General features: G+C 39.3%; 2 protein-coding genes across 12 annotated transcripts in view; one reads left to right on the top strand and one right to left on the bottom strand.

Moving 5' to 3' along the window:
- Positions 1 to 31: 31 nt before the first annotated feature.
- Positions 32 to 19,649, bottom strand: MPC2 (mitochondrial pyruvate carrier 2). The gene is made up of 5 exons (XM_012444409.3): positions 19,358 to 19,649; positions 7,001 to 7,041; positions 2,434 to 2,518; positions 1,862 to 1,973; positions 32 to 339 (listed from the first exon to the last, which is right to left on the bottom strand). Exons 1-5 carry the CDS (start codon positions 19,464 to 19,466, stop codon positions 303 to 305), a joined length of 384 nt encoding a protein of 127 aa, XP_012299832.1. The 5' UTR covers positions 19,467 to 19,649; the 3' UTR covers positions 32 to 302.
- A 221-nt stretch (positions 19,650 to 19,870) lies between these two features.
- The window catches only part of DCAF6 (DDB1 and CUL4 associated factor 6), a 138,564-nt gene continuing 135,069 nt past the window's right edge, over positions 19,871 to 23,365 (top strand). For 6 of the 11 annotated variants that reach the window (XM_064370712.1, XM_064370713.1, XM_064370714.1 and 3 more), the window contains exon 1: positions 20,336 to 20,661. In XM_064370712.1, the coding sequence (XP_064226782.1) occupies positions 20,565 to 20,661 (97 nt within the window). In that variant the 5' untranslated portion in view covers positions 20,336 to 20,564. Of the gene's footprint in view, positions 20,148 to 20,313; positions 20,662 to 23,365 lie in introns of those variants that run through there. The other 5 variants (XM_064370718.1, XM_064370721.1, XM_064370719.1 and 2 more) reach the window with 3 other exon arrangements.

Below are 23,365 nucleotides of genomic sequence, written 5' to 3' on the forward strand. Positions count from 1 at the left end.
CTGACTGGAACAGAAGGAGGCTGGGGGTATATATGGGCAAGTACCGTTTATTGTAGACAAATGGTGAAAAAATGTTACTGATAGCCATAGATGTAAGTTCCTTAAGTCATGTAAGGAGAGACTGCTATTAAAAGTTTGCTTTATTTTGTTGCTGAATCAAACACTAGCTGCTAGTTACAGTTAGTTAGTTTTATTGTGCCTTCCAAACTCACAGTTAGCTTAGCCTTATCTATAACCAAATAATAAACTAGGTCCCAATGGTTATGTCCACATCTAGATTGTTCAGGTGATCAGGAACTCTTTTATTTGTGTTCTTTAGCTTTTAGTTCTTGCTTATATCTATAAAGAAAACAGAAAGAAAAATAATCATCAATAATAATAGATACATTTACGGTAAGGAGAGAATGGGAAGCATACTCCATTTCTTCTTTCCTGGTGTTCAAGTAGCTACACAGTTGTAAAGTGAATCTTCTAAGGGGCTTACAGGTACAAACAGGCGGAAGCAAAAGATTCAAAGAGTTCATTTGCATCTGGTTTCTGTTCCGATAATAAGATCACAACTGCCAAAAACTTGTAACAGCTTAGCGGACATATAGTTTCCTGTGCAAAAGTATTATTTTATTAAATATTCTCATTCTGGAATTCTACAAGAGTATGACAAACATGTGATCATATGTATAAAATTTAGTAAAATGTGGTCATCTAGAATTTTTAAGTTTATACTCACAAAGCACCTTTCCTAAGTATAAGATCAACAGGGAATGGGGTAAAGTAAAATATACTAAAGTAATCACTACAGAAAAATGTCACCAAAGTACAATATACTCCTGTGATGCAGGCAGGCTACTGGGTAAACAGTAACACTTCAGTTTACTAACACTAGGGACCATTTCCTCAATTCTCAATCCAAAGAAGTAACCACAGAGCCACAGTCTTTCCTTCCCTTCTACCACACCTTAGGCTTCATTTATTATTCCTCCCCATTTATAATAGAATGGAGAATAGTATAAGCACAAGAAGAAACTTATTCTATGAAGCCAACCATACCTCCTAAGTTTCTCAAAAGATCCTGATTTCAAATATTTGATCATAATATCAGTCATAAATCACTGACAAATAATATTAACTACTGAGTAGTTAAAAAAATTTCCAGTGCTCATGGAACACTTTCCCAATGAAAGCAAAGACCTCACTGTAAATATCATTACCAAAACTACATAACAATACATTTCAGTTCCACTTTATTATATACAATTCAAAATAGGCTGAATGTGGTGGCTCACAGCTGTAATTTCAGCACTTTGGGAGGCCGAGTTGGGCGGATCATGAGGTCAAAAGATGGAGACCATCCTGGCCAACATGGTGAAACCCTGTCTCTACTAAAAATATGAAAATTAGCTGGGCATGATAGCACATGCCTGTAGTCCCAGCTACTCGGGAGGGAGGCTGAGGCAGGAGAATCACTTGAACCCAGGAAGTGGAGATTGCAGTGAGCCAAGATCGTGCCACTGCGCTCCAGCCTGGCGACAGAGTGAGACTCCATCTCAAGATAAAAAAAAAAGTAAGTGATAAAAGGTTCACATAGGAAATTAATAAATCATAAACTGTATATGTTATCTTAATAAAAGAGATTATGTGAAAGGGTTAACCATCTAAATGATGCACCGTTAAATCTAAAAACTAGGTAACATACTGCTGAACTGATTTTAACTTATTTGTAAACCCCTGGGCTTTTCTAGAAATGTTAAATTTCTACTTCAGATACTTCTTGTCTTAGCATTATACGTGATTCTTTAAAAAAAATTTAGTGCTATCTATGTAGCTTTTGAAGCAGTTTTAAAAATATCTCTGGTAGGCTTACCTCCAAATGCGAAAAAGCTGAGAGGCTCCTGCTGCCCCCACAAAGAAATTAACAGCAAACAGACTCCAATTTTTTGGAATAATTACCAGTGAGTATCTTGACCAAATAAACCCTGTTGAAACAAAATGTTATTTTAAAAAGCGTACATACTGCTGCAATAACTTCAGTGAATAATTATTATTGAGTAAAATAATTACAAAAGTAATGCAGGATGAAGGACAAATAAATGCTATGCCCTGAATTTTCAATAATGTTTCTGTAACTTAGTGTTACACAAAATATTCAATTCTTACTTTAAAGAGGAATCTTTAAAGTAAATATTAACTGTAATTTTCTTCCTACTTATAAAAATATATGTTCATGGCAAAAACCTGAAAAGCAAAAGCCCATTCAGATACTTATTCTTTCTCTGACTCCTCCATCTATAATTTAATAACTTCTAGACATAATGCAGTTAATTTCTTTGTGTGTGGGTGTATTTCAAACACTAAGCCACTAAATAAACTGATATAAAACTACATAAAAATCATTTATATTCTACAAGGAACACAGAAGATACTTATTTAATTTACCTGTAGCCATTAAAACAGTGGATTGAGCTGTGCTAAGTTTTTCTGCAGGTCTGGCCATATCAGCTAATCCAGCACACACCAACCCCTGGGAATACATATTAGCACATAGAAAGAAAAAAAGTATCATGAGTGTGGAGTAATAGTTTTTAATTTTAGTTAAGCACAAAACATTTTTGAGATTTCCATAAGTTAGCAGCTATAATTTTAGTATGCATGCATTAAGAAAATGTAGATTACAACAAAAAAGCACAATGAATTAAAAAAACTGCTTTTTGAACTAATTTTATTTTGTTAAGCACACTAAGCAGTCTCATATATCTGAGAGTCAGTAGTATATATCTAGATAAAATATGTATGTATGCATTATATGTACATATTTTGGGTTTTTGTCTATTTCACATATGAATTTATTCTTTATATATGTTGGGAACTACTACCTACTGGCGTGGAGGATACCTGAAAGCTGTTAAGGTCATTTGTATAGATTCTTCCTTTGATGTTTTCTGCCAATGTTATTATTTTTAAATTAAATTAAAGTTTTGATTCAGGGGTCCAGGTGCAGGGTTGTTACATGGGTATATTGTATGATGCTGAGGTTTGGGCTTCTAACGAATTATTTTTTAAAAGTGTAAATATCAGAAAAACTGTCATCATTTTAGTTTTTTGATTAGATCTTTTTTTTTTTTTTTTTTTTGAGACAGCATCTGGCTCTGTCACCCAGGCTGAAGTACAAAGGCACGATCTCGGCTCACTGAAACCTCCTCCTCCCAGGTTCAAGCAATTCTCATGCCTCAGCCTCCAAGTAGCTGGGATTATAGGCACGTGCTACCACACTGGAATAACTTTTGTATTTTTAGTAGAGATGGGATTTCACCACGTTGGCCAGGCTGGTCTTCAACTCCTGACCTCAAGTGATCCGCCTACCTTGGTCTCCCAAAGCTCTGGGATTACAGGTGTAAGCCACCACACCTGGCCATTAGATCATTTTTCTTTAACATCAGCATATAAATGGTCATTTCTTTTCTGTGTTTTTGACACTCTCTATTGTACTTATGGGTTTTGCTCCCACCAGATGAGCTGTATTTTTTACCAAGTCACCATGTTTGCCCCCAAATCTGTTTATGCCAGTTTTACTCGTTAATGTAATTTATATGATTTAACAAATTGTTTTAAAGAAAACTAAGCAGCCGAGCACGGTGGCTCACGCCTGTAATCCCAGCATTTTGGGAGGCTGAGGTGGGCAGATCGCCTGAGGTCAGGAGTTTGAGAACAGCCTGACCAATATGATGAAACCCCATTGCTACTAAAAATACAAAAATCAGCCGGTGTGGTGGCAGGCGCCTGTAATCCCAGCTACTTGGGAGGCTGAGGCAGGAGAATCATTTGAACCTGGAAGGCGGAGGTTGCAGTGAGCCGAGATTGCACCACTGCACTCTAGCCTGGGTGACAGAGCAAGACTTTGTCTCAAAACAACAAAAAAAAAAGAAAGAAAGAAAGAAAAGAAAGAAAACTAAGCTGGAAATTATATGGGATGAACTATAGTGTAATTTATCCAGGATAGAAAATATGAAACTCAAAAATCCATACACAAATAAAAGCTTTAGCTTTAAAGAAGACTGTCAATGAATATGTATTTATATCCTTTAGGTTAAAATAAAATATTTAAGGTACATAGGTTTTTTTTTTTGTTTTAGGATTATCCACTTTGACCTTTATGATTAGTTATGTGGTTTCAACTAAAGTGATTACAAAGGACTCTACTACAGTTATATTTTTGAAGGCATATGGCCTGAGAGTCTTAATATTATAGAACATATGTGGCTTTCAGAAGCAACTATTATGTGTCATGTACAGAACTCTACAGATTAATTATCAAATGCTCTGGGATAAGAAAACACAATAAGAGGTACGTAAGGTAAGTATCTAACAGAAGAAGTCTCTTCACCAGAGAACAAAACAAAGAAGTTTCTATTGCTATGCTGTCATCTGGAGACTATGTATGACTACAACATGTACTTAAAATAGATGTTCTTAAAGAGACAGATGGTCAAGAATGCACTTATGAGTATATAATGCTGTCAACATCTCACAGCAGTAATGAATCAGGTCAAATAAACACCAAAGCTATTGATAAATTCAGTAAACTCCTAAACTATGGTAAATCTGAGGTCAAAGAGGCCCCTAAATTTATTGTGAATAGATGAAATCACTCAAACACTTTTAATGATTGAATACTTAAGCAATAAATTCCACTATAAAGATATATAATTACTATATAATTTTAAGTGTAGGTAGGGAGAGGAGAAGGAAATGGTAACTTCCATTAGTCTAAGGGGTTTTAGGATCTTTTCTCAATATGTAGATATGAAAAAAAAAAAAACTGCTCCCCAGATCTCTGTAATATACAGCTCCAAAATCTCTTATATTCTAATCTTGTCACTTGATAGTTTAAAGAGACAAAATGACAGAGACTAAACGTGCCCAATGTCATAAGATTGAGTCATACCCAATTCCATCTCTAACATTCTCAACCACTTGAATTTACAACTGAGTTTCTGAATTGTTCTAACCATTTTAAAAGTACATTTGGCTGGGTGAGCCACTTGTAATCCCAGCACTTTGGGAGGCCGAGGTGGGTGGATCACTTGAGGTCAGGAGTTCAAGACCAGCCTGACCAACATGGTGAAAACCCGTCTCTACTGAAAATTCAAAAAAATGAGGTAGGTATAGTGGTGGGCACCTGTAATCCCACCTGCTCAGGAGGCTGAGGCAGGAGAATCGCTTGAGCCAGGGTGGCAGAGGTTGCAGTGAACCAAGATGTAACCACTACCCTCTAGCCTGGGCGACAAAGTGAGACTCGGTCTCAAAAAAAAAAAAAAAAGTACATTTAAGAGAATTACAACAGCCTACAACTCAACAACAACAAAAAGCAAACAACTTGATTAAATTAAAAAATGGACAAAGGATTTAAATAAACACTTCTCCAAAGAATATACACAACTGACCAATAAGTACAGTAAGTGTACGTTCAACATGACTAATCATTAGGGAATAATGCAAATAAAAGCAACAAGATCTCTAACACCCATTAGGTGCCTATCATAAAACGAAAACCAAAACGCTCCCTCATCAAAAGCAACAAGTGTGGGTGAGAATGTGGAGAAATTAGAACCCTTATGAATTGCTGGTAGAAATGCAAAATAATGTAGCTGCTGAGGAAAACAAAAAATATTAAGCAGAATTATCATATGATCCAGCAATTCAACTTCTGGGTATATACTAAGAAGAATTAAAAGTATGGACTTAAACAGATACTCGTACATCAATTATTCATTCATTATTCACAACAGCAAAAATGTGGAAGCAAACCAACTGTCCAATCAACATATAGATGAATTAAAAATATGTGGTAAATCCATACAATGGAATGCTATTCAGCCCTAAAAGAAAGGAAATTCTGACACAAGTGACAACATGAATGTATCTTGTGGACATTATGCTAGGTGAAATAAGCCAACTACAAAAAGACAAATAATATTTGATTCCATTTACATGACGTACTTAGAGTAGTGAAATTCACAGAGACAGAAGGCCGAATGGTGGTTGCCAGGGACTGGGAGAAGGAGAATGGGGAATTACGGGTACAGAGTCTTACTTTTGCAAGATAAAAAGAGTCCTGGAGATTGGTTAATAACGTTATGAATGCACTTAACACTACTGAACTGTACACTTTGAAAATGGTTAAGACAGTAAATTTTACGTGTATTTTACCACATTAAAAAATAAAAAAGCCTACAGACCAGTAGTTTTCAAAAACTTTAGAGGGCATCAGAGAATCACATGAAGACGTTATGAAAACACAGCTCACTAGACTCCACATCTAGAGTTTTAGATTTAGTAGGTCTGTGATGGGGCCTAACAAGTTCTCAAATTATGCCACTGCAGGTCCAGAGAGATGACACTTAGAGAAGCACGGTTATAGACCCAAACTGGCCCTTTCAACATAAAATTAATGATTTGCTGTAAACAGCCACAATTGTTTCCTTTCAGCTAAGTGAGAACTTGGAGAAAGAAAACTCTGGGAAGAGGAAAAGCACTGGGCTTGGAGTCAGAAGTCCTAGGTTCTCTTATTTACCAAATGCTAATATTTATACTTAAATAAATCCATCTACTTTTTAAGACTAACTTTCCTCACCTATATTTTGGTGTTAGTACCTTCAGTTCTCATACTAAATAATAAAAGTTAACTTTCGGGTTCTAACTACTTTAATGTTTTACTTAGTAATAAAATTTTAGAATAAAATTTCATGTCCCTATGGCACACAATTGTAAGTTTTTTGATAACAACTATGTTCCTAGAAGGCCTCTTATCTAAAGAGTTCAGAAAAACTAAAGTAGATAGTTACTTTATGTAGAAAATAATGTCTGACAATTGATTTTCATGAAATCATCTAGAGGCATACCAAGAATATTCTAAAGTATATCCTTCATATAAGTTATTTTAAATTAGTAAATTCCTATTAAGGAATTTTTCTTTCAGTAGCTTCTGCACAAACTCAGGACTTACCCATTTCATAATTGGAGCCCAGAAAAAAACTGTTCTGGGACCTGGAAAAAAAAAAAAAGAAAGAAAAGAAAAATTCAGGAATAAACCAAATATCTTATATATGTCTTTTAAAAGCTGTCACCAAACTTTAAAAACCAAAGGATTTATCAATCTATTTTTAACCACTTTTACTATGCTTTTTGCATACTTTGTATTTTAGTTAACACTTAGAAAGGCACCACAGTATCACAGTACAGTTCACCCTTGAACATGTTCGAATTGCACAGGTCCAACTATATGCAGATTTTTTTCAGTAAATACACTGCCGTACAAAAACATTTTAGGGAAACTTGTTTCTAATGTACTTTCATACTAGTTTTACACTCAAGTAATATTCTCATCCCAAGTGAAAATGAACCCAGTGATAACACCCCATTTTTGTGTATTGTATGCATTGTGTAATTCAACTGTAAAAAATAGTTGGTCAATTTCTTTTTTTTTTTAAAGACAGAGTTTCGCTCTTGTTGTCCAGGCTGGAGTGCAATGGTGTGATCTCGGCTAACCGCAACCTCCGCCTCCCAGGTTCAAGCAATTCTCCTGCCTCAGCCTCCCTAGTAGCTGGGATTACAGGTGCCTGCCACCATGCCCAGCTAATTTTTTTTATTTTTAGTAGAGACGGGGTTTCATTATGTTGGCCAGGCTGGTCTCAAACTCCTGACCTCAGGAGATCCACCCGCCTCAGCCTCCCAAAGTGCTGGGATTACAGGTATGAGCTACTGTGCCCACCTAAGGTTAATCTTAACATTAAGCAGCAAAATTTGAAAAATGTAAAAGTGACAGTTGCTGCCCTGTAACGTTTTTTTGCTTAGCAAGCAGGTTTAGAAAAGTATCACCAGATAGTGCAAACTACTTGCCTTTAGCCTTAAGTGATAGCAATGCTACACATTCTATGTTCCATAATTTAACATAGTCCTTGATATTTTTTATCCCTCTCAAACTAATTCATATTATTCTTACAGCAAAATTCATTAATTCAATGTCATTTTAAAATCTACCACAGTGCATTTTACACATTTTACTCTAGTTATTTGTAAGTCTATGTACCTATCAAGATTATGACTTCCTCGAGGCCAGCGGCTCAATATTATTCATACTTGTACCCCTACTACCTAACAGAATGTAGAATGTGAAATAAAAAGGAAAGTTAGCCAGTAGAATTGGAAGCAGTTTATACTAATTGAAGTTTATTACCCTAATATACAATATGTATGTGTATATATAATCCAAAGATATACATATGCATGTATATATATACACATATACAAATAACTTTTAAAGTACTTTAAAATCGTAAGTTGTTTTTATCAGCCTGATACTTAAAAACTGTTAAGTCTGGCTTATGCTTTTAACAGTTTTTTGTTTTTTTTTTTTCCCCTGAGGCAGAGTCTTGCTCTGTTGCCCAGGCTGGAGTGCAGTGGCACAGTCTCGGCTCACTGCAACCTCCACCTCCTGGGTTCAAGCAATTCTTCTGCCTCAGCCTCCCAAGTAGCTAGGACTACAGGCACACGCCACCATGCCCAGCTAATTTTTGTATATTGTAGTAGAGACGAGGTTTCACCATATCGGTCGGGCTGGTCTCCAACTCCTGACCTTGTGATCCGCTAGCCTTGGTCTCCCAAAATGCTGAAATTACAGGTGTGAGCCACTGCACCCAGCTGCTTTTAATAGTTTTAAAAAAATATGCTTGCTGATTTTCTAATTTAATCCTAAAGTCCTACAGCAATCTAAGTTTCATTTTTTCATTTTTCAAAGAAGCTAGGTATCATCATTAGAATAATTTTTCAAACACTGGAAAGAAGATCATGGCACAAATCCTGTCGTTCCTTGTGGGCCTGAGTAATTATAATACTAAACTTTATTTTCTCACATACATCTGGTATCTAACCATTTTTACATTTTCTTGTGTACAATCGAATTTTCTGTATTGTAAGTTGTAGAATAAATCTAGAAACAGTGCTGAAACAGCTGCTGAGAGAAAACTATCACGGAGTCTAAATTTTGATGTTCTTATAACTGAGTGAAAAACCTATCTATATTCAGTTTCTGGTTATCCAGTTCTCTAAAAAGTATTGAGTGGTCACAGCCACCATACACACAGAACTCTAGCCACATCTTTTTCTCTCCACAAGATATGAAAATAATTTAGTTTCTTCTTTGATTAAGACTAGGGTGGAATTTGAAAAGAATTTTTTACAAAGGGAAAAGGGGAATATAAAAGAGAACAATCTAAGTTTCATTTTCTCATTCTTCAAAGAAACTGAGTGAAGCCACTGAGTTTCAGAATATATAATCCAAATTTAATCAAATTTTAGCCCAGGTCATTGGTTCTCACCAGGAGTGTCCCCCAACTGGGGCAGATGTGGCCGCTGCTGCTGCCATCTAGTGGCTAAACATCCTCCAATGCAGAGGACAGCTGCTCCCAGAAAGTAGAAGGTTAAGAAATCCTGGCCCAGGGAGAGTGATAAGCTAGGCAAACATTCAACTAGTTTCATGCTATTTTATGACTCTTCAGTTTATGCTGTCCTTTCTCAATATTCTGTTTTGTCTTTATCTAACTCCTATCCATCAGAAACTCTTCTCAGGTTTTATCTCCTCCAGGAAGCCTTAAAAAAAAAAATCCAGGTTAGGCTAAACGCTCCTTCTCTTAACTACCAAAGCAGTCTGTATATCCTTCTATTGTTTTCTGTTAAAATGATTATTTATGTATCTGTCACATTAACCCAAAAATAAGGTCCCTTTTGCAGGGCGTGGTGGTGCGTGCCTGTAGTCCCAGCTACTCAGGAGGCTGAGGTGGGAGGATCGCTTGAGCACAGGAGTTCTGGGCTCTAGTGCATTATGCCGATTGGGTGTCTGCACTAAGTTCGACATCAATATGGTGACCTCCCGGGAGTGGGGGACCACCAGGTTGCCTAAGGAGGGGTGAACTGGCCCAGGTTGGAAACGGAGCAGGTCAAAACTCCGGTGCTGATCAGTAGTGGGATCGTGCCTGTGAATAGCCACTGCACTCCAGCCTGGGCAACATAGCCAGACCCCTTCTCTTAAAAAAACAACAACAAAAAAAAAAAACAAGGTCGATTTCTTAATCTTCCTTGACAAATAATAAGTATGTGCCAAAAGAACTGAGCTGGATTCACCATGTCCAGTATAGATGCTAATCAAAGATATTCAAACTTTCTGTCTGACCCAGATTTGCCTCGACACCGCTTCATCCTCAAGGCTGGAACTTGCTGTTTACTCATGTCTAGGCACATCAGGTTCCCTTTACAACAAGGATATATTAGATTTCACTCCCTACTCTACTTTTAGACCACAGCTCTCTTCCCCTGAGTCTGATGCCATAATGCACTAATCCTATAAATCAGTCTTTTCAAACTCTCTGGAAATTTAGGGTGAGATTCTGGGATTCCTATCATCACACCTGATTCATTTTTCTTTGTCATACACAGTGTCTCTGGCTCATATGCAGTATCAATTACTAAATTTAATTTTTATTCTTACATGGAGTTTTCGTTCATCAATCAAAAGTCAGTTAGCATATTGTTTCAGTCTCTGGCTGAATGGGTGTTCATTTTTACTTTGAACTCTTCAGCAGACTTCTCTTTTTCTTTTTCTTTTTTTTTTTTTGAGATGGCGTCTCGTTCTGTCACCCAGGCTAGAGGACAATGGCACGATCTTGGCTTACTGTAACCTCTGCCTCCCGGGTTCAAGTGATTCTCCTGCCTTAGCCTCCAGAGTAGGTGGTACTACAGGCACCATGCCACCACGCCCAGCTTATTTTTTGTATTTTTAGTAGAGATAGGGTTTCACCATGTTAGCCAGAATGGTCTTGATCTCCTGACCTCATGATTCGCCTGTCTTGACCTCCCAAAGTGCTGAAATTACAGGCGTGAACCACCTCACCCACAGAGTTCTCTTGTTCTATTTCAAAGCTGATGCTTCTTTTGTCACCCCAAAATTGTTTTCTGAGTAAAGCATCTAGATTCTGGTTCCAAGCTTAAATGGTTGATCCTTGGGGTTAATAGTCAATCTTTTCAGTAGGTTTGACTAGTAACTAATTTACTAAACTGCCCAGAGCTAGGTAATAGTTTTATAATATTAACAGTATGCCCTTCCCCACCAAACCAAACAAGAACTGAAAAAACTTCAAACATCAAATTATGGTTGCTAGAACCTGGACCAAGAGAGGTATTTTAGTGAGTGAATAATTTTAAACTATGAAAACAAACTCTAATTTTAGTTTAATAACTGTTACATACTAAATAGAAAAATAGCAATGGCAAATACATAAGACCTTCTAAATTGCTAATTTTTCTGAGATACTAGAGGATGCTGACAAATGACGAAAAAATCAGTTTAATATCTATAAATGCAAACAAGTAGTGTTCTCTTAATTGTTAAAAAAAAGAAAAAATGGTCACACAATGGGTTAACAACATTTTTAAAGAAAACTAAAGCCAGGCGCGGTGGCTTATGCCTATAATCCCAGTACTTAGGGAGGCTGAGGCGGGCAAATCACGAGGTTAAGAGATCGAGACCATTATGGCCAACATGGTGAAACCCTCTTTCTACCAAAAAATGCAAAAATTAGCTGGGTGTGGTGGCACATGCCTGTAGTCCCAGCTACTTGGGGAGGCTGAGGCAGGAGAATCGCTTGAACCTGGGAGGCAGGGGTTGCAGTGAGCCGAGATCGTGCCACTGCACTTCCAGACTGGCAACAGAGTAAGACTCCATCTGGGAAAAAACCTTTCATTGTAGCTAATTAGCATTCAACTAACATTTCTTAGCTCTTTTTTTTCTGTAAGAGTAAATAATAAGTCAAAGTAAGACAAATAAATTTAGACATAATGTAAATTCAGATACAGAGGTTGTCTTCCAGAAAACAACTGATCAACAGTGGATATGGTAGTGAAAAAACCTTCCAACTTACTTCAAAATTTCTAAACATAAAGTTTTGACAAAACAAAGCATTTAGAAATAGGAATCACTCAAATAGTGACAATATAATGTCACGTGTCATTCTAGACCTGGAAAACACAGGCTTATGTTCTGTACAATGACACAGCTATTCTCATGAGAGAGCATAAAAATAGATAATTATGACACTAGAAGTGATTATAATACCTTAATATTAGAATAAGCAGATGTATAAACTAACAGATATTGGCTAACATCCATTATGATAAATGAAATAACTTGATTTGGTGGAAAATTCGAACTGCTGAAAATATCCTGAAGAAAAATCACATTAATTTATAGCCCAAGATGAAGGAAATTGTCCACATCAGACATACAATATATTCTTTTTTTTTGAGACGGAGTCTTGCTCTATCACCCAGACTGGAGTGCAGTAACACGATCTCAGCTCACTGCAACCTCCATCTCCCAGGTTCAAACCATTCTCCTGCCTCAGCCTCCTAAATAGCTGGGACTACAGGCATGTGCCACCAGGCGCAACTAAGTTTTTGTATTTTTAGAGACGGGGTTTCACCATGTTAGCCAGGATGGTCTCCATCTCCTGACTTTGTGATCTGCCCGCCTTGGCCTCCCAAAGTGCTGGGATTACAGGCATGAGCCACCACGCCCAGCCCTATACTATATATTCTTTTAGACAAAGAATTAACTCATTTTCATCTTGTTTCTTAGAACACTACTACTGGATGTTGAAGACAGCCTCAAATGCTGACAATATGGAAACATCAAACAAGCTGTTTAAAATGTCTATACATTTAAAACTATTAACTATTTTCAAGAATAATGAAAAATACAGACTATAAGTTATTTTGTGTTTTATTGCCTTATTTTTAAAGTGAAACTGATGTGTCTAAATTCAGACTTTCCATAGAATTTGAGAAATTCTGCAAGTGAATATCATAAGCAAATAACAGAAAATTTCAAATTAACAAATTTAGTTTGCCTTGAACTTCAATGAACCTATTGGTAAACTGACATGAACTTCCTAATTTCCTTATCTGAGAAAAATTACTGTTAATAAAGTATGAATTCTACCCAGAAAGTATGCCACCTATTGTGTATATGATTCCCTCCCTAAGTAAAGACTTAATTTTGGGAACAGAATAAGTAATTTTTACTCGCAAGCACATACACACACTTACCACAAATACTGAATTGAGGTATTCATTATGTCCCTTTGTGAAAAATAAAGTTTCTTACTGAATGCTAAGAGGTCATAAAATCACTACATTTCCCTTCCTCTTCCCATCCCTTTGATAGACACTCCTCTACCGTTTGTTACTTTTTAACACCCCTCTTAATTCTTTACATTACACAGGTCCACCTGTTTGCTATCATGTGACAAACTAGATACAAATCCTTAGAATATGTAAAGGTTAATCTTTGACATGGATACTGACTGTCAAAAATCATTCATTTTTATTTGTGCCAAAGCTAGTTCTGATTTAACACTAAGAACATGACTGAGCTACAATTTTAGAACCATATAATTTTAATATTTTCCACAATGCCTTGGAAATAGCTATCACTAAAATAGTATCAAAACACTATGGGTAGATAACGTTTTTTAAAATGTTAAGGCTGGGAGTGAGTGGCTCACACCTGTAATCCCAGAACTTTTGGAGGCCAAGGCGGACAGATCACCTGAGGTCAGGAGTTCGAGACCACCTGGCCAACATGGTGAAACTGTCTCTACTAAAAATACAAACAAATTAGCTGGGCGTGGTGGCGGGCACCTGTAATCCCAGCTTCTTGGGAGGCTGAGGCAGGAGAATCGCTTTAACTTGGGAGGCAGAGGTTGCAGTGAGCTAAGATCACACCATTGCACTCCAGCTTGGGCAACAAGTGCGAAACTCTGTCTCAAAAAAAAAAAGTTGATTGAAAATATACTTTGTTTTGAAATTCCAAGGTAAAGAACAGGTAAAGAGATGATACATTTTAAATTTACTTATTTCTTCAGGTACAATGAATCAATTACTTTTAGATTTAGAAAGACTGCTTAAATCATCTACTGTAGGCACTCATAAATCAGATAAATGAGGCCCAGTAAACAAATTACTTGTTTAGAATAAATAGCAAGGATAAAAAACTAGATCCCTAAATCCTAATCTAGCAATAATTATATGACCTTCCCCAATGAAATCTGAGATTCCCGAAGGTTCTGAATGTACGAAAGTCCTAGGAGAATGCCAAATTGTAGATTATTAGTTGAAAAAGACTTTAAGGAAAGTCCAAGCTCCTTTATTTTTACAAATGAAAAAGATGAGGCACTTACAAGTTAAGTAATTTGTCTTACACTCAAAAGAGTTCTGGATAGAGCAAAGACTAGAACACAAGCTTCTTTGATCCTAGTCCTCTTTCTACTATATCATACTGGACTTTAAACATATTTCATACTCTGTTATAAGCAAAATTAATATTTTTACATGACCTGGAAATAATAAACAATTTATAGCTTTTCTTAGGGCTTTCTTCTCCTTTAGCACATCTGATGAATCTAGTTAGGTAAGGCATAAACAGTTCTAATTTATTAAAATTATTTAAAAGCAGGATAGCACACAAAAAGTATGTTAAGTGTTGAACAACTACATCAAGGATGATATTCCTCTCTGTTGCCCAGGCTGGAGTGCAGTGGCAAAATCTCGGCTCACTGCAACCTCCACCTCCTGGGTTCAAGCGATTCTCCCACCTCAGCCTCCTGAGTAGCTGGGATTACAGGTGTGCACCACCATGCCCAGCTAATTTTTGTATTTTTAGTAGAGACAGAGTTTTCCCATGTTGCCCAGGCTGGTCTTGAACTCCCGACCTCAGGTGATCCATCTGCCTTGGCCTCCCAAAGTGCTGGGATTACAGGAGTGAGTCACTATGCCCGGCTGATATTCCTTTTCTGAACTCTTCTGAGAATACAATCTCTGTGTGGGTGGGTTTTGTTATTTTATCCACTGATTTATATCCTGAGTGCCAGAACAGTGTCTAATACACAATAGGCCCTCAAAAAATATTGAATAATTTGACTTTCTTGCTGGCTGATTTTTTGAAGATATTCTATTTTTCACCAATATTTTACAATTGTATTTGAAATTCTAATTTTACATCTATTCTAGTTCTCTCTTAACTTTAAAGTAATAAAAGTTATTACTTAAAAGATTATATATTTAGTGTAAATATTTAAACATAACATATTAAATATACACAAGAATATATATCGACATATATTAATATCTTAGACTGGCATTAAGTTTCTTCACTGACAATCTGTGGCAAGAAAGTAAATTCTAAAAGAGATGCTAAAGAACTGTGTAATTCAAACTACGTAGATATGTACACTGATTATTTGATCCACATTTGATTTTTTTTTTTTTTTTGAGAGAGCGTATCGCTCTGTCGCCCAAGCTGGAATGCAGTGGTGCCATCTCGGCTCACTGCAACCTCTGCCTCCCAGGTTCAATTGATTCTCCTGCCTCAGCCTCCCAAGTAGCTGGGAATACAGGCACACAAAACCACATCCGGCTTATTTTTTGTATTTTTAGTAGAGACGGGATTTCACCGTGTTAGCCAGGATGGTCTTGATCCCCTGACCTCGTGATCCGCCCGCCTTGGCCTCCCAAAGTGCTGAGATTATAGGCATGAGCCACCATGTCTGGCTCCAGTATTTGATTTTATTTACATACAATAAGACAATACATATTAGAACTAAATTGTACTAATCTATTGTAACATTAATTATCTTAGCATTGAATTTAAAATGTTTATGATACAGATATTCCCTAGTAAACAGTGCTAACATTGTTTCATTTAGTTTATTTTTATTTAAAAAGAAATATCCTCTAGGTTTTTAAAATTAAACAAGTTAATTCTCTTATCTAGGAAAAAGGCAAATATTCTTCTCATGTAGACTTTACAGTAACTTTTCCCATGAGTCTTCAGAGGGAACCCATGTAATGTTGAGAATGATATTCTCAGCACCAGCACACTAAGCACTGCAACAAATTTCACGGAACTATTTTTTCAAATGCTCTTCCACTTAAGCCAAAATGTAATTCAATAAAAGGAGAGCTACAATGAGTTAAAATCATATGGTTCAGGTAGCTGTTTTGGGAACTAACTTCACCAAAGGATTGTTTTTAGACTCTTTAGAGCTGTGGTCTTCCAACTCCTTTTGAATATATGCTGCATCAGTAAAAAACAATTTGAGCATACATCCTCTTTATAAATCATTTATATATCTATAAATCATATAGAATTACTGCACTAATATATTTTTGCATTACAAAATATACACACAATGAAAAATTTAAATGGATGAAATAATAGTAAGCGTTAATAGAAGTTCTATTATTTTCTTCCTACATTCCAATGTTTCATTGTGTGCACCTCTTGGGGTGACTCGTCCCATCTGGAACTCACAAATACAAATATGACACTTCTCCATCGATGAATTTTCTTTAAGCTTTTAAGAAAACACTGGCACGGTTGCGCACTCCTGTAATCCCAGCACTTTGGGATGCCGAGCTGGGCTGATCACCTGAGGTCAGGAGTTTGAGATCAGCCTGACCAACATGGGGAAACTCTGCCTCTACTAAAAACACAAAAATTAGCTGGGTACGGTGGCGTGCACCAGTAATCCCAACTGCTTAGGAGGCTGAGGCAGGAGAATCACTTGAACCCGGGAGGCGGAGGTTGCATCAGCCCAGATCGCGCCACTGCACTCCAACCTCAGCAACAAGCGACACTCTATCTCAAAAAAAAAAAAAAGAAGAAGAAGAAGAAGATAAAAGAAAACGCTGGGCAACATAACTTCAAGGTTATTTCTTTGACAAATACTGGAGTACAGCTATGCAGCTGGCTAGTGTGGAGTCACATACTTTTATAGTCAGGTGGGGGATAATGAGGGGAGTGCCATTCTTTTTGAGTTGAAGAACTTGACCAGGACACACATTTGGCTAGAACGCTATTCCTTCTCTACAGAGGCAGATCATGACATGCCAGAAACAACACATAGGTAAATGGATAATGAGAGCCTCAAAATTCTGGGTCACAGGTCAGAGATGCAATATTATAACTAAAATATGTATCTATACATCAAAGCACATCTTTGTTACCTGTTGAGACATACAGTATCAGTGATAAAATTAAATCTCAAAAATTTAGAATCAGCAATGTATGATTTCCAACTGTTAATATTCTAGCATTTCATATCATTTAATAAACTCCTTGTATGTGATTCTAGACAAATGTTTCAATGGTAATTCAATAACAAATACTGTTAGGCAAAATAGTATGCAAAATCCTTGAATATTTACTCTGGATAACTCAGGACAATAATCAGTGTTGTCCTCAGATTTTATTCAATACTCATCAGTCAATGTATTTTTCAAGCTTCTCCATCTCTACACTGGTGTGCCACCAACTTGTCAATTAGAAATAATTTTGCTATAATAGATATCCTTACTCTGTATATTGTTCAAATCTTAGAACTGACAGTTATTGAGAGGCAAAGTGCAAAGGCTGTGCTACATGTTTTGGAGACATCAGATCATCTAATTGTCACAACACTCCTTAATGATGATAATTACTCCCATTTTATAGATGAGATAACTAAGGCAGGAATTTAGGGACAAGGTCACACAGCCAAGACTGAAACATAGGTCTATCTCCCTTTAAAGCCTAGCTCCTTTTACTGCACTGAAAAAGGTGGTTTAAATAATTGAATGAATCCAAGGATTTTCAGATGAAATGCACATCCTATAAGTGAAAGGTAATCCCTTTTCATTCTGAAAACTGAGTAGTTTAAGCAGTAATTACAGGTGGCTAAAAACTAAAGCCTTGGAAAAGATCAAGATAAGACTACCCTCCAATTTTGTATTATTTTAAGTAGTTTAAAATTACTCTTACTCGGCCATGCCCTTATCCTACACCCCAAACACAAAGCTTATGAGGGTCAGAGGTAACTTCACAAAATTCAGTTGACTCAGTAAAGCCCAGATCATTACAAAAGCATAGCTCAACCCTCCTTCCTGAAAATCTTTGCCACAAAACACAGCATAATTCTGAAAAAATTGAATGTTAAAAGAACTAAAAGGCAAATAAACAAAAACTTTTAAAATCAGTAACAAACTCCTTAATGATCAGTTTTATAATGGGTTCAATATTGCAGTAAATAATATTAAGGGTTAAACTAAAGTATAATCCAGATGTTCAATTCATTCCATTATCAAACTGGAGATCATATTTAGTAACCAGTTCACTCTGCAGAGAGCTGTTTCATAATCAGATACCGAGGGAAACTGACAACCTTCCTAATTATACCAACTGCAGAATACAGATTTTAACTATGTAGGAGAAAAGCCACTTTTTGGGTAGCACTCGGTCTTTCAATTTACAACACATTTTCTAGTTTGCCAAGTCTTAGGCTTGAAAGAAACCTCAGAATATATCTGATGTTAGCCTCTAGCCAAATAAATATTACTACAACCCACTTTATAGAAGAGGTAACAGCTAGATATTTAATAAAAGGATTGGAATCTTACTGTTTCTTACAGAGTAGCTTCCCCCCTCCCCCCCCAAAAAGAACACAGTTTTCCAGTAGGCCAAGAGACAACTAACATTTACTGAGCATTTACAGAGTCAAGCACATATGTTATCTGTCATTCTCGCAGATCACACATTTACAGAAACGGAGATCTAGGCTTTTGCTCAAGGTCACAACTCTAATGGTAGAAGAGAATGATATCCAGGTCTTTCCACACACACAAAAAGCTCTGGGTAGAGCTTGTTCAACAATTTCATAAATAAGAATAGACTTAAAGGAACACACTGGACCTATGGGATGAGAAATGACACTGACTCAAGCCTGGCTGAAATAAAGCATGCAGTTTGGGGGAAGGCTCAGTCTGCAGGCCTCTGCCAGCAGAAGCTGAATAAAGTGTGACCTTTACTCCAAACCCTCCAGTGCGACAAGCCAGCCATCCAGCTCTGCCTCGTGTGGCTTAATATGCCACAGTTCGCGAAGTGAAAGAGAAGAGTTTCATGGTGGCCCCAGATCCTCTGGTGGCAGCAGAAGTTGAGAAGGCTCACATTTGGAGACCAGGTTTGGGTTGGAGTCGTGCGTAAGGGAGAGGATGCCATATAGGTCGGGAAGGGCACTGACTTGAGATTCGTTGGCTTAGGAACAGATGTTGCAGGAGAGAGGTGAATTGCGGGGTGTTAAGAGTAGACGGCTTCCCTTGAAGGGAAGGGGTTGGGGCTGTGGGACGCCTCTAGTGGCAGTTGTTAGCAGGCCTCTAAAAGGTCTATTTTAGAGGAAGGGGGAAGGAAGGTCTCGACAAGCCATTCCGGGTCCATTACCTGCTGGATGGTTATACAACGGCCTCAGTTTTTCCGGAAGCATCAGCTCCACTTTATCGAGGAGCCGGTGGTAGGTGGCCCGCAGGCCTCGGGCACCGGCGGCCGACATCGCCGCCGAGGGACCGTGGGCAGCCGGGTGGGAGCGTGGCTGTGTTCTCGTCCCTGGCTGACAACGAAGGGCAGCTAGTCACTTTTTCTTGCCACAGCGCCTCGCGTCCCCCTTTTGCCTGGAGTGCCCTTCCCGCGGCTCTCGCCGCCCCGCAATGAACCTACAAGCTGCGGCCCGCACCCCAGGAAGGTTGAGGGGGCGGGGGCTGTCGATGGCCCGCCCCGGGCCCGCCTCCGGCCCCCCACCCGGCAGGAGAGAGGGAGGAGGAGCTTTGGCAACAGGTGCCAAAAATGATCACCTCACCGAGTCCACCCAGCGCCCTGCTGCAGCGCGCTTGCGCAGGCCGAGCTGCGCGCCAGGATTGGCCCGCCCCGAGGGGTGGGCGGAGTCGAGAGGGAAACTCATCTCCTCCCTGCCCTCGAGGCCATGTTGGAGAAGGGAAAGTGAAGCTGCGCCGGCTCTATTGCCCCTTCACTTTGATTAAGCGGGCCCGTAGTTAAAATGGGCTTTTCAGGCCTTCCGTGCCTCAACTAAAGATGATGCCGTACAATTCTCTCGCTTCTTTTGACTGGAGACTCGTGAGCGAAAGACTACAAACCTGAGTCTCTTCTCTCTCTACTCCTGTTTTCTCCCTAGCGACTTAAGGATCTAGCTAGAATGGCCTGAATGCACTCTTCCAGGGTGAGGGCAGCTGCGGCGCGCACTGGCCTCAGTCCCCAGGGTGGTCGTCATCTCGCGAGAAAGCCTTGGCGGGGAGGGTGTCCAGGACGAGAAGAGGGAGGAGTCGCCATCGCCTCCGCCTCCGCCTCCGCCTCCGCCTCCTCCTCCTGTTGGAGGGTGGCTGAGGGAGGAGACTGTTGCTGATCTTCGGATGTTCTGGTTAGTCTGAGAAGGAGAGTATGAGGCGAGCTCCGGCCCGGGTGCGGCCGGGCTTCGGGGGCCCAGGCGCTGCCGCTGCCACCGCCGTCTAACGCTGCGCCCTGGAGGCCCGGCGCGCGGATGGTGCCGGTGCGGCTCGGGTGTTGATCCGGGTGTCCCCTCCCCCTCCTCCCCTCCCCCACGCGGTGGTCTCCCCTCCCACCCGGCTCAGGCAGAGCCATGTCTCGGGGTGGGTCCTGCCCACACCTGTTGTGGGACGTGAGGAAAAGGTCCCTCGGGCTGGAGGACCCGTCCCGGCTGCGGAGCCGCTACCTGGGTGAGCGGGGGCCCCGGGGCGGAGGCGCTGAGGTCGCCGCCCAGAGTGGGGGAGGGGGCGCGCCTCTGGGGCTGTTGGAGGTGGGACAGCGCCTCAGCGGGGGCGCCCCGAGACTCTGGGGTGTTGGGTGGGGCCTCGGTCGCCGAACCCCGCGCGGGTGCCTCCCACAGTCAAGCCCCCTGTGCCTGCTGCCAGCCGCCGCCCTTGCTGGGTTTTCCTCGGAGGGCCGGGCGGTGGGCAGAGGTGTTGGGGTCGCTAAAGGGTTGGGACTCCGGAGACTCGCGGAACCTCCGGGAGCTTGCGGCGTTTAGAGCAAAAGTTGGCTGTTTTGCTCTTTTCCAGCGCGCTTTCCCCGCTCAGCCGAAGAACCTAAGTTGTTGCCCACCTTCGCCTTCAATCTCCAGGGGGTTTAGGTGTCGCCTGCCACCCTCAGGGACTTCACGTCCCACACAGAATCCGTGTAAACTGTTTTTGCGGCGCTGAGCCAAAACCCAAAAGTGATAGCTGAGCTCTCCCCACCCCCGCGCGCTCTCCCAGTTCCACTCTGCTCTTCAGTTCGTTTTGACCGCTTAAAGGTGGTGTTGGGTTTCCCGTTCCCTTCCCACCACTGGAAAACACACTTGGCATTTACAGTTTCTTAGTTAAGCTTTCTAAAAACAACCTTCAGTACTTGAGGGAACAGTACTCCACTTTTTTTCGTTTTGCATAACATGTCTTTTTTGTTTTTGAGGATTCTGGGTCACGCCCGAGTCAACGAAAAAGTTTGGCGTCTTAAAAATGGACGTACTTAGTAAAAGCTCTTTTTTGTTTCTTCCTGTATACTTTTACTCTTTTTATTTGAAGATACGGCAAACATCAAATAAAATTTTTTCTTTCCAGTTTTGCCATTTGGTAGGTAAAAAGTGTTTGTTGCTGTCATTTGTTTTTGGTTTCAAGTAAATAGAAGAAAATGAAATCTCATTACAGCCACCAGTTCTGGTTTGTAAATTATTTAAAGAAAGTTAGCATGCAGTTTTTTAATTCTTGCTTTTTAGTGTCTCAAGTAACATACGAATACATTTTGTTTGCAAAAGCTCAAAAATGAAGCAAAAATCCCTTTGATCCCTCCAATTTAATTTCACTCCGCCACTCTTAGAAATATTTTCTGTTTTCTGAATATTCTTCCAGACCATTTTCTTTGCATTGTTACAAGCACATAAGTACATGTACAAATGCTAGGTGGGGTGTGTGCGTTGCGTGTGTGTGAGATAGACACCTGAATACATGGTGTCATATTGTAAATATTGTTTCACTTCTTCACATTTTGGAGATCTTAAATAGATTCATTCTGTCTTTTAAATTATTATGTAGTATTTAACATTATGAAGTACCATAGTGTGTACTCAGCCTTTCTTCTTTAAGTGGACGTTCGCCACTGCTGGGATTACAGGCATGAGCCACTGCGCCCGGCCCAATCCTATCCTAGCACTTAGAAAGGCCAAGGCAAGTGAATCACTTTAGGTCAGGAGTTCAAGACCAGCCTGGCCAACATGCTGAAACCCCGTCTCTACTATAAATACAAAAATTAGCCAGGTGTGGTGGCATGTGCCTGTAGTCCCACCTCTTTGGGAGGCTGAGGCAGGAGAATCGCTTAAGCCATGGAGGCTGAGGTTGCAGTGAGCCAAGATTGCAGCAATGCACTCCAGCCTGGGGGACAGAGGGAGATTCTGTCTCAAAAAAAAAAAAAAAAAAAAGGATAGTACTCTCATAAAGCCTTCCTTTTAAAAGTCAAATTCCAAGTTAGGATTTTCCTATGGAAATAAGATTCTTTTTTAGGACTTCAGTATTTAAACATTATGATGGTCGTAGGGTTGTAGAGTAAGTATTTTTCTGATACAATTTCATTATTTGTATTTCTTTAAATTTTTAGCAGTGAATTACTGCTAAATAGTAAACTTAGGATAGGACAAATGGATAATTTTTCTTGTAGATTTGCATTTCCAGTTATTTCATCATAGCCTGTGCCCTTTCAATCGTAGTATTCAAGCTTTGTAATTGATTTTACTTAAACTGATTGATTACCTCCTTTCTTCCCCATCAAAGAAAATTATACTTCAGAAAACTTCCTATTATGTTGTGGGAACGAAGGTGAATACTTTCCCATATGTTATTTAGGACAAAAAGATGTGTTTACTTGCAGCTCCCAAATTCACAAGATTCACCTGGGCCAATTGAGTGTTGTTTTAGACTAGCATGGATTTAGAGGATAGGACAGGGATTTTAATCTTTGTGAGCCTGATCTACATTTCAATGTAGGATTCTTTTTTTCCAGGGGAGGTGGGGTAGGGGGACAGGGTGAGGCAGGGTCTTGCTCTGTCCCCCAGGCTGTAGTACAGTGGCACCATCATGTCTCACTGCAGCCCCCACCTCCTGGGCTCAAGGCCATCCTCCCACCTCAGCCTCCTGGAATTTTTGTTTTGAAGAATAATTATCAAAGTCTGGAGTCAGACATACCTGTAGGTTTAAATGTTTAAATGTAATAGTTTCTCAAATTACTTTATACTAGGTATAGAGTAGTGCTTTTGGAAATCAGTGATTTATTAGCCACACATATTTTATTTTCCCACGTATATACAGTTTCGTAAAGATAAACATTGTTAATAAAAGAAAGTATTATTTCAATACATTGTTTCTACTCATATTTCTTTCCTTTTGAACAGACTCC

This window comes from Aotus nancymaae, unplaced genomic scaffold, assembly GCF_030222135.1.
Source record: "Aotus nancymaae isolate 86718 unplaced genomic scaffold, 86718_ANA_hifiasm-v0.15.2.pri h1tg000108l, whole genome shotgun sequence".
NCBI classification, from domain to species: Eukaryota; Metazoa; Chordata; class Mammalia; order Primates; family Aotidae; genus Aotus; species Aotus nancymaae.

Coding starts and splice junctions, on each gene's coding strand:
- MPC2 (XM_012444409.3), bottom strand. CDS start 19,466: ATGTCGGCCGCCGGTGCCCGAGGCCTGCGGGCCACCTACCACCGGCTC. Junction 2,519..7,000: donor GGGCTCCAATTATGAAATGG/GTAAGTCCTGAG, acceptor ATGTATTCCCAG/GGGTTGGTGTGTGCTGGATT. Junction 1,974..2,433: donor CACTGTTTTAATGGCTACAG/GTAAATTAAATA, acceptor TTGTTTCAACAG/GGTTTATTTGGTCAAGATAC.